At 43.1% G+C, this 12,793-nt stretch overlaps 1 protein-coding gene across 2 annotated transcripts in view; it reads left to right on the top strand.

Moving 5' to 3' along the window:
- The window catches only part of sgcd (sarcoglycan delta), a 163,031-nt gene that overhangs the window by 57,900 nt on the left and 92,338 nt on the right, over positions 1–12,793 (top strand). For both annotated transcript variants that reach the window (XM_022760871.1, XM_022760870.1), the window contains exon 2: positions 4,128–4,313. In XM_022760871.1, the coding sequence (XP_022616592.1) occupies positions 4,128–4,313 (186 nt within the window). The remainder of the gene's footprint in view (positions 1–4,127; positions 4,314–12,793) is intronic.

Genomic DNA, 12,793 nt, shown 5'->3' with positions numbered 1-12,793 from the left:
GACGAAGTTCAATCACCCTGAACCAGAAGTCAGTGAAATGTTTGGTAAACGTTCACAGTCGTCCGATCACATTTCTCCACGTGCCTGTTTGCCCACACACTGCAACGGCCAATAAACCGCCCCTGGCTGTCGGCCATTTTGTGTATTCATACATTTGGAGGTGTACGAGCCTCAGTAATGGTGTATCCATTGGCAATAGCCACCGGGTCCTGGTACCGATCCACATGTTGTCTATAAAAGTCCTAATGGGGGAGCTGCCTGGCTATTTGGCAGCAGGAATAACCAATAACATTTTGTAAAACCTCATTTCTCTCTCTAATCAGAGACAGACTTTGTTTTTGGGCCGTTGGGTTTTCTTCTGGCTCTCTCAGTGAATAGTTGGCTGAACAAAAGGCGCCGTTGGACGGCAGCAGTGGAGGGAAAAAAAGACTCAAAGGCCAATGATTTGATTTGCCTCCAATTTGCCACTTATTTTCTTCCTCTCCGGCTCTTCAACTCTGCTTTCTTAACACACACACCTCCACTCTTATGAGAGTGGCCATTATTTAGCTTGTAACCAAGCACCATTTTCTTTTCTCTGTCAGCCTGTAGCCCGAGAGTTTATTGGAAAGCTATCAGTACTCTTTGTGTATGAATGGTGACTGTAGAAAGCACAGGGGAAAGAGGAGTTATATTTCATTACTGCAGTGCATTTATTTGATTTGTGATACACTTTGTGAGGGGAGTAGATCCATAATGTAATACAGTGTGTGTGTAGAAGAAATCAAGCAGCGAACACATTCCTAAAACTTTGAAAACTATTATCAATTTGTGATTGTGGTTGTGTTTTTGATTAGAGTTCATTTTTGATTAGGTTCATTTGTAGTTTTACAGTCCATAAAAAAACAAGTTTACGTCTCAGTAAGTTTAAAGAAAGATTTCAGTAATGCATCGAATGCTGTTCCTGCAGGACTTTTTCATTTCTCTTCCTGCCTCCGACTCACCAAATTTTACAGACATGATCTGTTTCATTTTGAAGTTTTAGTTCCATATCAGTTCCAGGGTCAGTTTATCTGAGGCCGTCATGCCACACGAGAGAGAAATAAACAAATCTGGAAGGAGGAAATGGAAAAACCTTCCCGTCACTGTTTCTATCTTGACTGTGAATTTTTATTTTATTCTTTCTGTTTCGTAATGAAGCTTCTTGGTGTAAACAAATGTCAGAGTGGTCCCGTCAGCTCGACTGGATCCCGCTCAAACGGGTGATTGGACAGGACAGGGTAAACACAGTGTGTCTGCCATGAGTCACAGCCGCGTTTGGACGGTCCGCTGCCGTGGCAGGTGCTCGCAGATGGAAACAGGAAAGGAAGGGTGATGCTTGGATCAGGCGCGTTGTTAATCCCCACTCACAGACTCTGCACAGCTCTCCATGAGAATTTAGCCAAAGAGCTGATCAAACAGACCTGGTTGCTTTCAAGCTCGTACAGCTGTTTGTCGTTGCACTCGAGTTTGTATTTGAATTAGTCTGAGTGAAAGCTGTGCGATCAATCCCAGATACGTCTGGGGGACGAGTGATTATGAAACAACATGTTGAGCTTTATCCAGAATGTGTTCGATGAAGACGCTTGTACTTCACTTGAATCAGTGAAATGGATGTAAAGTTTTCTCAGTGCACAGAGGAGAGTTCCCCATATTCTGACTGTTCCTCTTGCATCAGTTTGATCTTCAGCACAATGTGGAACTTGTGGAACAATAGATAGATATATTAGACTCTGACTGATTGAAAACTGATTGATCTTTTTGATTTATATGACCCGAAGGCCTCATCTTCAATCAACAATGTTTTTCGTTGTTCGTCCGTCCGTCTTATGTTTGTCAACGAGATATCTCAGTAACGTCTGGAGGGAATTTCTTAAGATTTGGCACAACTGTTCACTTGGACTCAAAGATGAACTCATTCGATTTTAATGACAAAAGTCAAAGGTTAAGCTCACGGTGACCTCACAAAACAACCTTTCTGGGCATAACTCACAAATTCATACACTAATGACGTTTTATAGCCAAATGGTCAAAGGTCAACACATCTGGCCGTTATTCACCGCCTTAACTCAGGAACAGAAGTGGACACTGTGACCATAGTCCCTGCAACCTGGCTGGTTGGTGTAGGGATACATCCATTGACATTTTTAGCACTAACACTATTGAGTCACTATTTTATTGCTTTCTTAATGCAGGGAACAATGAAAACTGCAGCCTGTAGAGAACCCTAAAGAACTTTATGTGGAGAAAGCACGGCCACGGCTGTTGAGGTTGGTGAGAGCAGCTTTGTTTACTCTCACAGCATCGATTTCCCTCTTCTCTATCGGCCTAGACATCGCGGGGACATGCCTCCTCATCTCTCAGCATCTCCCATCAAACAAAAAAAATGAAAACCTGACTTTACACAATGAGATCTCCCTGTTTTGTTTTTGTTTTTGTTTTTTTTGCTGACTGGTGCTTTGGAGTCTCCTCTGTAGCTTTCAGCACTGTCTCACCGGGCCCCCCCACCCCCACCCCCTCTTTCTCTCTTGCACCATTTGTTTCAGTTAGTGGGTAATGTGTGTGGTTGTCAAAAACGATTGGCTTTGGTGGTCTGAGGTGCGCACTCTGAAGCGCAGAGGACAGTAAATTGTATTTTTCCACAGAGTTATTAGGCCATTATTATGGCGTGTGAAGTGAACAATGCCTCCTCGTCTTCACAGGCAGACAATTAGAATCATCATTAATCGGCACTATCAGCACATCAATGGGGCATAGGGGGTATAATAGAGTTATAGACCACTTATGGAGCGATCAATCAATGTGATTGCTATCTAAACTGTCTTTCATTGTGCCAGGACCGAGTGGCTGGTCAGTGGCTCAACATACTGCACTGGAGTATGTGTGAGGAATGTTTACGGCATGTTATTCGTGCTAATGATCAGATGTGCCCCGTCTCTTATGTTATCATCATTTTCTCTCTGCGGTTGCATCACAAATCTCCGGGGCAACCGTGACTGGCTCCATCATGGAGGCCCAGCGGGTGCACATAATGGCTGAATATACAGTGTAACAGCCCTACAAAGAGAGGGGGGGCTGTAAATTGTTTCTGTTATTGCTACCTGCGGGAGGAATTCAGGGGGGGGGGGGGTGAAACCTGCGAAGTCTGCATATCAAATCGTCATGACATCTGCTCGGTTTGCTTTCCCCCGACCAATCAATACCGAGTGACAGATCCAGCCCTGCAGTATCATTTCAGTTGCTATTTCTGCATCAATCACCAATATCCTTATCACTGTTCTCTCAATGACCTGTTAAATTATTCATTTCACTCTCTGTTGTCTGCGATTTCTTTCCCTCTTGAGCTCTCAAACGTTCTTTGATTGTGTTCAGTCTCTTAACCCCCCTGTTCATACATGCAGCTACAGAGAGATAAGACGCAGCGCAGAGACAGAGGTGGTTATTTTTAATGGAAACCCACTGTACGAGGGCAACGCAGCATTAAAGGTGCAAAGACCCAAAGACCCAAAGCTACGATAAGCAGTGGCGACAGCTGCGGGTCGAAAAAGTTTTACAGTCTTTAAAACCTATTCATCTAATGTAGATCAGCACTCTGGGTTTTTTTTTTCTCAGCCCACACACTGAGCAGCAGACAAGCTCTGATAAGCACACTGTATCGTACCTGCACAGCAGACGGTGTTGGTGAACACCTGATGGACAAGAGAGGAACATCTCGCAGCTAAAGAACCAGGCTGACAAAAGCAAAAACAAGGATGAATATTGGACGTGCATTCATAACACAAAACACAAAAACAACTCCTAATGAATGATCATGTTGTGTATGCTGGAAGTGCAAACAGGCAACTCTGCTGACACGCTCACCATAACAACTTTATTAGATGATAATATATTAAAATGATGTGTTTACAGCTTGTGCTGCTGCCAAGAAGTGGTAAAAAATAAATAAAATTAATGCTAATAATGGAGCTTTAACTTAACGCGTATGCCCTGTAGCGCTCGGGATGAAACAACATCCCACAGGGAACAATTGTACAGCAGGTCACGATCGCCTAGTTGCCCTCAGCCTTTAATCATTTGTTCTCTCCTCTCCTCTGTTTGCCTCCTTTCAGATGACCCAAGAACAGTGCACTCATAGGAACAATGTCCAGAGTTCAGAGAAACCACAAGTGTACAAAGTGGGAATATACGGCTGGAGGAAACGCTGCCTTTACTTCTTTGTCCTGCTGCTGATGATCCTGATCCTGATCAACTTGGCGCTCACTATCTGGATCCTCAAGGTCATGAACTTCACCATAGTAAGTCCGCTGCTTATGCTTTTATTCGCTCTGGGCTCTGAACATGTGCATGTTTGTTCTGATGAACTGGATTCCTCATTTAAAGCAAAACAACTGCAGCTGCACATCACAGGAAACATTTCTGTTCAATGGTTTTTTTTTTGTTGTCTTGGCCTAAAAGCCTTTTTCGAATACTTTCTTGGAAGAGAAGCTGAGGGATTAGTTCAAGCAAAAAAGGGACATGAACCCGTCTGTGATGAATATTTAAGCCGCTCCGCTCATAATGTCCCAGGTTCTTCATTAAATGTTAAAAAAAATGACCTTGTGTCTACTAAGTCACGTCTCCATCCATCTTTGATGCTCCAACCACCACATTACATTTACACCTCACACTGAAGTCTTTGTTTCTCTTCATGATGCATTCATGAGGCTTATGTTAGGGTTTGATCTCCTGCTGCTGCTGTTGGGATCCATGTGTGGAAGTTAGTTGTACTTTGTGTTTTTTTTATTTTTATGCATTGCACCACTTTGCAATGTGTTCAAGTGCCTGCAGATTGGTTTCTGTGGTCGCTGTATGTTAATCATGTATGAAAAGCTTTTTTCAGGAGTTTCTGAATACAGGCTGTGTGCATTTCTCTGTGGACTGAGGCTTTGATACTTTCACAGTATTAATATAGAAGCTAGACCTGATCTATAATCACACTACACATGGACACAGACCTTTAGGCTCTATGAGACCTTTAATAACTGAATTAAGTATGCAAACATGATGGTGAAGCTGCCTTTCGACCAACATAGTATTTACAACCCCACTCTTTCTTCTTTTGCTCCTCGTCTGCTTCTAGTCTCCGTTTTGTAAAAAAAAAAAAAAAAAAAAAACACAAAACAAAACACCTTTGTTCTCTCCATCTGGGGTGCATTTAGTCTATGTGAACCAGAACTGAAGCATAAAACCTCCTCCTCTCCTCCGAGCTGCGCCACGATACCACTACATTAAAAACAAAACAGAACAAATGCTCTGGGCCGAGGAGCTCAGATGTAAACTATTTTAACTGAGGATCACAGAATAGATTCATTTATTTATATATTTTGTCTACATTTATTTTGGTCCTTGGCCAATCACTGCTGGGTTGTTTTCACACAGAGCACAATCATCAAGTGTTATTTATAGAGTTCAAATGCATGGAAGCCGCCAAAGTAAATAAAAACAGAACAAACAGCTGTAATCTATAATTGATAGTCATATGTGAAATGCAAATAACCATACACAACAAGTGGAAGTGGTTAACAGACTGAATGAATGTCATCTTCAGCTCTCTCTCTACATCTTTCATCCATCTGGCCCCAGGTGTCTGAGGTTTTATGAACTGAAGATGCAGTCAGTTCAACCAGTCAATTAATGAGCAGTAAAAGACCAAAATAGGCATTTCCCTCCATAAAAGTAACATGGACTATTACATTAAAGTATGTGCATAATAATAAAAAGATGCTGTATTCATGATCAAATCATTCCACGCTTCATCCGGGACGCCGCCGCCGCCGCCGCCGCCTCTCCCTCTCCCTCTCCCAGAGTCTGAGTCTTCCTCAGTTTTTTCCCTTCACTTTTACTGTTCCTTACTGCCCCTGTCTGTCTGAACCTCTCTGCTTCACTCTCTCTCTCTCTGCTTAGTAATCCACTGTGCCTGTGATGAGTCAGATACAGATGCAACAGAGTACGACACACACACACACACACACACACACCCATATAAAGCACATAAAAACACACGCACATGGCTGCTGCTGTGAATAATACATGAGGTCTGCTTCACAGCGAGGCTTTAATATGAGATCTACATAAATCAGAGAGCAGTTTCTCAGATGCTGAGCCGTATGTTCTGACAGAGCGCTGCTGCCCTCGCAGAGCTGTAATGTTTTTAATGTGTCTGTCTGTAGATGATGGAGCAGGGAAAACATTTGAGATGTGGGTAGATATGTGTGAAATAGAAGAAATCTAAGTCAAAGCAAACCAGGAAATGAAACCCCCCCTCTCCTCTTGTAGCTCCACCCTCCCCCGAGGTGACGGTCTTGGATTTAGAAGGTCGTCATTGGTCCACTCGGTGCAGACCAGCCCAGATCATTTATCCTAACAGTGATGTCCTGACTTTTCCTCCACCACCAATCCAATACTCACGTTTATGACCTATAAAACTACCATCGAAGCATTATACATTCCTTAACATTAGCATGTTAGTGTCACTATCACTGATGATGTTAAAGCACGCTACAGAGTCTCACAGTGCTGCTAGTGTGGCTAGTTCAGTATCATACAGACAAGGTAGCAACTATTTCCACTAGCTACCAGAAGCTACGTAGTTAGTTCACCCAATTATTATTTTGTAATTATGGCGGGAACAAAGGAGGAAGTTCGGCTGAGAGCGGTGACTGCTTTGTTGTGACATCACAAAGTTCCAGAAGTCCTGACGGCTGGTTTTAAGGCTCAGTTTCTGAATACAGGCTGTGTGCATTTCTCTGTGGACTGAGGCTTTGATACTTTCACAGTATTAATATAGAAGCTAGACCTGATCTATAATCACACTACACATGGACAGAGACCTTTATACAATACGGGACCTTTAAAACAATACATTTATAGCTATCGTTTTTGGTGTGGATGGCCCTTTAATCCAATTTGTTACCCTCATGCCATCGATACGTTTGCTGGTTTGCTCCCATGAGTCGTATCTGAGGGTATAGACTCACCTGCCACCTGTATGGTCGTTGAGGTTGGAGGACTTGATTAATGTCTGGTGTGAATTCCCACTACAGGAGTATAGTCCAACACAGCTTCACCCTGCTGCAGAAAACTGGCTCTGCAGCTCTAAACCTGTGCACCTGCATTGACATGTGGTGATGCCTTTGTCAAAAATACTATCGTTGGGATGCCACACCCAACACAGCAGTAAGTCTGCGGTTATGGGATGTTTCGTTATCTCCTGAATTAATTCTGAGGCTGCAGAACACGAGGGCTAAATCCAGACACCAGCACCAAGAAATCATTTTCCTAATAGAAATCCATGAATGTACATGAGATCAGCAGATGCTCAGAGATTTATACCTGTATTCATAACAGCTAAACTCAAGGACTTTGAGAGAGTAGGAGGTGGAGAAGGAAGGGTGGGGGTGGAGGAGGTTAGAGGTATGAAGAGATGAAATATTTAAACCGACTGTATTTACCGAGATGAGTGTGAATAATGAATACAGCAGCAGAAGCAAGCAGTGTACATTAGGTACAGTTGTGTGTGTGTGTGTGTGTGTGTGTGTGTGTGTGTGTGTGTGTGTGTAAGGACCTCGTGAGGCTACTTCGACAAATTGTACAGTATATTTTCAAAATGTATATGTGCACAAAAAGCCCTTGAACTACAGTTAACCTGTGGTCTTCATAAATCCGAAAGCGATCTCAGTGTGTGTGTGTGTGTGTGTGTGTGTGTGTGCGTGAGAAACAGGTATAAATGTACAGTTAGTGTGTGTGCACTTGGATTTCATGAGTTTTTTTTAAATATTCATTTCACACTGGCACACATCCATCCCTCTTAAATGTCTTTCAGTAGAACATCAAACCTCTCTGACCTCTGACCTCGCTGCTGCAGACGAGCATAAAGAGAGTTTTGGCTGGAGAGAGAATATCATCAATATCATCATGTTTTTGTCTCTGTTTTTTAAGACGATGTTCTGCTGTTATTATCTCACCTCAGTCAGACTGCTGCAGCTTTCTGTTCAGGCCTTGGTCATCAGCCGCTCTCCTCTATATAAACACGTCTAAATAACCTTGTAGTTCTGTTGTTGGACAGTTTTTACCAGCAAGTCATAACAGTGTGTTGACTGGGGTCTGGTTCTTAGCCAAACTGCAGATTGCTGTTGCTTAGTTTCCCCTGAGTTGGAGGTTTTCCCGTTTACAGAAAGTTAACAGCATGTTGAGCTCATCTCCTCTTACTTCCTCACTGAGAAACCTGGATGAAGCCTTGAGCCCCACCCACCACCTGCCTGCTCCAGGTGGACAGGTGAAAGAGCAGAGAGTATCAAGATGGTGAGAGGAGGAAACATCAGAGAGACTCAGCCTCATGTTTGAGCCTCAGTTAGACCCAGACTCAGATGAGGAGTCTGTTGAGACCAGAACCAGAGACTAGCAGACGGATCGGAGCGGTTAGCGCAGTTAGCATCTTTGATTTGTTGATCCTGTTTGTTAGTTTGTGACCGGCAGCGGCTGACACAGTGTTAGCGGTTGTGCTAATGCTAACTCTCCCTCTCTCTCTGCACTGACAAGGTTCCAGGTTTATTTAGCCCCGCCCTTTGTCCCCACAAGTTGACAGGATTGGTTCCTTAGGTTTGTGATGTATGAAACCCTGGCTGTCTGAATCTGTTGTTATGAGACTGTCATTGGTTCACTGCAGTTCAAGGTGGAAACATTTAGCTTTGGCAGTGACTGCTTAATTCACTCATTATATGTTTTTCTATCGTGTGTATTCAAAGTTAAAAACATCACGTGCCATCACTCCACAACCTTCCCTGCAGTTTCCTGGATGCATCTGCAATGTCGATACTCGACACTCGTAACAAAGTTTTTCAACCCAATCACATCCGAAAGCCTGAAACCAATCAGCACGTAACCACAGACACAAAGAGAGTCTCTTTTGTGGGAGTGAGTGCGGCAGTGTGTCAAATAATCAGACGTGTTGACACGTATTACCGCCTGGCATTTCCTCCATCCGGGGCCGTGCTCTCCTCTCGTATTTTCTGCTATTATGTAAATGTGTGTCAAGTCCAACTTGAGAGGTCCCTGCTCTGTGAGTGGCTCCTCGGAAACTCGCATTAGTGCCGGTCAACAGCTCATCAGTTGGTATAATTGTCAGCGCTGCGCAGCCCACACATCAGAACACAAACAAGCACCTGTACAAATGCACTGAGTCATATAGGCCTATGTGTTTCTGTGGGTTCAAATTGTGCGTATGACTCTTTGTATAAGGGGTTATTCAGTCCAGCTTACACTTGCACACTTATTATGTTTTATTACTTATGTGCATCTGCCTCTTTCCTGGTAAAAGCACACACATGCATGAGCACATGTATGTGAAGCCGTGACACACACACACACACACACGTAGACACACACAGACACACGTGACTGAATGATTCTGCTGATTTAAAGGCTGTTTACGATGGAAGTAGACGCCAAAAGATTCAAGTGAGCGACTATTCAGTCTGTAAGTTAATATTGGAGAGGCACCGATTTTTTAATGGCAACATTAGATTTGTGCAGTCGTGAGGAAAGAATCCTGAACGTAGCAGATGGTGTGAGCCTTCAAGAGGAAGAGGATGAGGATGAGTAGATTTGAGCCGGCAACAGGGATTCTCTCGCTTGTAATTTTTAAAGGCACTCGCTCTCACGTTTCGCAGTGTGAATCTCCTGAGTGCAGGTGTAGTCTGTTCAGTTTGAACTGTGAAAAGTCATCCTATGGTAACGCTCCTTCTCCTTTCAAAATAAAAGGCCGGCACTGGCTCTCTGCTCTGCGTTATTGTAAAAATGGTAATATGTTTTCTGGACCTCGCAGTATGTAAGCATGGGGTGTATTCGTGGTTACCATCCTGCTCTGTGATGGCTGTTTAATGCGTATTCTGTGGACACTGTCTTTGTTGATGGTTCGACTTCCCTGGCTCAGACCCGGTTTCCTGTCGTCTCTCAGCTGTTACTGTCGAGTTGTGTCCAAAAATTATTAAAAATTAAAAAATACTAAGCACCAGCTGGAGAAGATGCGAGCGCAGATCAGTGAGCACGTAGAGCTGCAATAATTATCCAATCAATTATCAGAAAAATAATCTGCAGCTGTTTCAAATGGACTGCATTTACACACACCAACGCCGGCGGAGCTGCAACACAAAGTGCTGGCTGGTTTGTCTGACTGTTTTCTGAGTGATCCAATAAAAAAAAATATATATATATAGGAGATTTCATGTAAACACTCAGACAAACCAAACCAAACCCTCAAGGTTGGCTGGTGGGTTCGGGTGGGCGGGGCTTGGTGACTGCTTTGTTGTGACATCACAAAGTTCCAGAAGTCCTGACGGCTGGTTTGAAGGCTCAGTTTCTGAATACAGGCTGTGTGCATTTCAAAGAACACATGGGCATATCACTTTATATAATATGGTGCCTTTAATGTTGCTGTGACCTTTTGACTGTGTGAATTATTTCATTTTCCAGTTCACTCTCAAAAATGTTTTTTTCACTAACACAGTCAGTGCAGTGATAGAGCAGGTTAAGAACTTACTCTGGAATTACTTTAATAAAAGACAATCTGTTATGAATGTATTCTTAAGGAGACTGTTATTGACATTCCTTGATTCGTGCAGCTCACATATTTTTCTCTCATATACAACAACAGAACCTGCAGCAGAGTATGTGTGTAAAGGGAAGTGCAGATCTTGAGGCTAAAGCAGCAGCAGCAGAGTCAGGGTCAGACACTACGAGGCCCCGGGGCAGAAAATTCATTAAAAGTTAATAGAATTCCCATAAATTTAAAATTAAGGGTTAAAATGCCTCCAATTAGGATCACGCTTAATTAGAACCAGCCTGCCTGATTCCAGCCGCTTCACCGTTTTCATTAAGTTGTCAAACACAACACTTGCTGTTCCCTCTGGGGGCCCCTGGTCTTTGAAGGCTGGTTCTTTCCACTGTGTTATCAGTGCTGCATCAGCTATACAACTACAGTAAGAAATAAGAGAAAAAGTCTTCCAGCAGCAACCCGTGAAGACGTGAAGCAGACTCCATCAGTGTCCACTTCCTCTTTGTGTGTGGCTGAAGGTGCCGCACGTCTGTGTGTGGATGTCGTGGGTGTCTGCTGTTTGTCACGCAGGTGTGTGTGAGCGTGTCTCTGCCTCTCAGAGATCTGCAGCTCATGCGGCCGCAGCGTTTCCAGCCTCCCGTCATGGTAAATAGACTCGTCGTAGAGGCGGGAGACAGCCGAGCTCCCTCAGATTGAGACAGATTAAAGTGGCTGCACCTCATGTACATGGCGGTCCAGAGCTGGTGTGGTAATGAGTAAAACTGAGGGGGGGCTGTGAGGGAGGGGTAGTGATGTATTAACTGCCCTCCTGTCCAGGTCCTTCCACTCCAGTGAACCAGGCCTATTTGCCTGCCAAAAGAGAAGCCTGCGGGGAGGAAGGAACTGATGTAATGGAGAGACTTCAGTGTCGTTAACTTGTGAGTGTCAGTGTTCCTCCTGATTAGTTGAGCCTCTCTCTGCCCTCTCTCCAAACCTGGAGCAGAAAACACAATACGTCAAAAATAACACTAATAATCTCCTCCGTCGGGAAACACGTGTTTCCTGTTTGATTCAATTTAGGTAAAAAAACAAAAAAAATTTGTCTATATATTTAATTATTTATTTTGAAAGGGAATTGAGGGGATTCCACCTTCCAGCCTGGTCTGGGACTAACTTAAGGAAGTGACTGTGCACTGCTGTGTGTTTACACAGAAAGTGTGTCAGACGTGTTTTACAGTCGTTCGTCTCGTTTTAATCAATCCAGCTGTCTACACATGTAGCATCAAGGCTCCTGTTTTACGCCTGTAAACGCAGTCCGAGTGTAATTTTACACTTTTTTCTGTTTTATGTGTGTAACTACAGTGATTGTGTGTTGCAGCTAACTTGCTGCTCACGCTACGTCATCTATGTAGACACAGTGTAAGGTGAGATTTATTAAAGGTGCCATATTTGACAATTTTCCCCTGTTTTATTTGAAGTGTTGATCCATAAGAAGATATATTTGTGCTTCTAAGAACCAAAAATCATTGCAAAAAAATGCATTTACCTTTGTACTATATGGGACCTTTAAGTGTTTCAAACAGTGTTTGTCAGTTTTATAAGAAAAAAGGTTTCAAGGGTGAAAACTAACTGATTATTTTGGCAAATACTTGTCTGGTTCTTTTACCCGCCTCAGATAAAAAGCAGTACACACCCACTTCCCTGACCTTTGCAATGGGAACCATCCAGGACTTCCTCCACATAGTGGATTAGACAGTCTCAAACAGAGCTCCTGTGAATGTTGGCTCTTCTTCGGGAGGTGGAGTCACAATCTGCCTCCTTTTGAAAATCAATATCATATCCCAAAGTTTCAGTAGAATTAAATTACTGCTGTTAACATAAAAAATCATGATCAAAACAAACATGTCAAACTCATTATTTTGTCGGGATTTTATATTAAAAAGAAAACAAAAAACCTTGAAGTCATATGTACATAAAATGGGTATTAAAAACTAAAGGAAATGTACGAAATCCAGTAGGCACATGTAGCATGCCAAGACCTACAAAAAAGTCTATTGCACCCATACCCTAAACCCAACAGGAAGTCAGCCATTTTGAATTTCCATTGCAATTTTGGGGCCGTTTTTTGCCATTTACAGTTTGCCGTGGCAAATTTTGACAAAACAGGAAGTAGTTATAACTCTAGCACACATTGTCCAAACTGGC

Source organism: Seriola dumerili, unplaced genomic scaffold (assembly GCF_002260705.1).
Source record: "Seriola dumerili isolate Sdu_G_001 unplaced genomic scaffold, Sdu_1.0 BDQW01000367.1, whole genome shotgun sequence".
In the NCBI taxonomy this organism is placed as follows: domain Eukaryota; kingdom Metazoa; phylum Chordata; class Actinopteri; order Carangiformes; family Carangidae; genus Seriola; species Seriola dumerili.
This window is presented reverse-complemented; position numbering and strand designations above follow the sequence as displayed.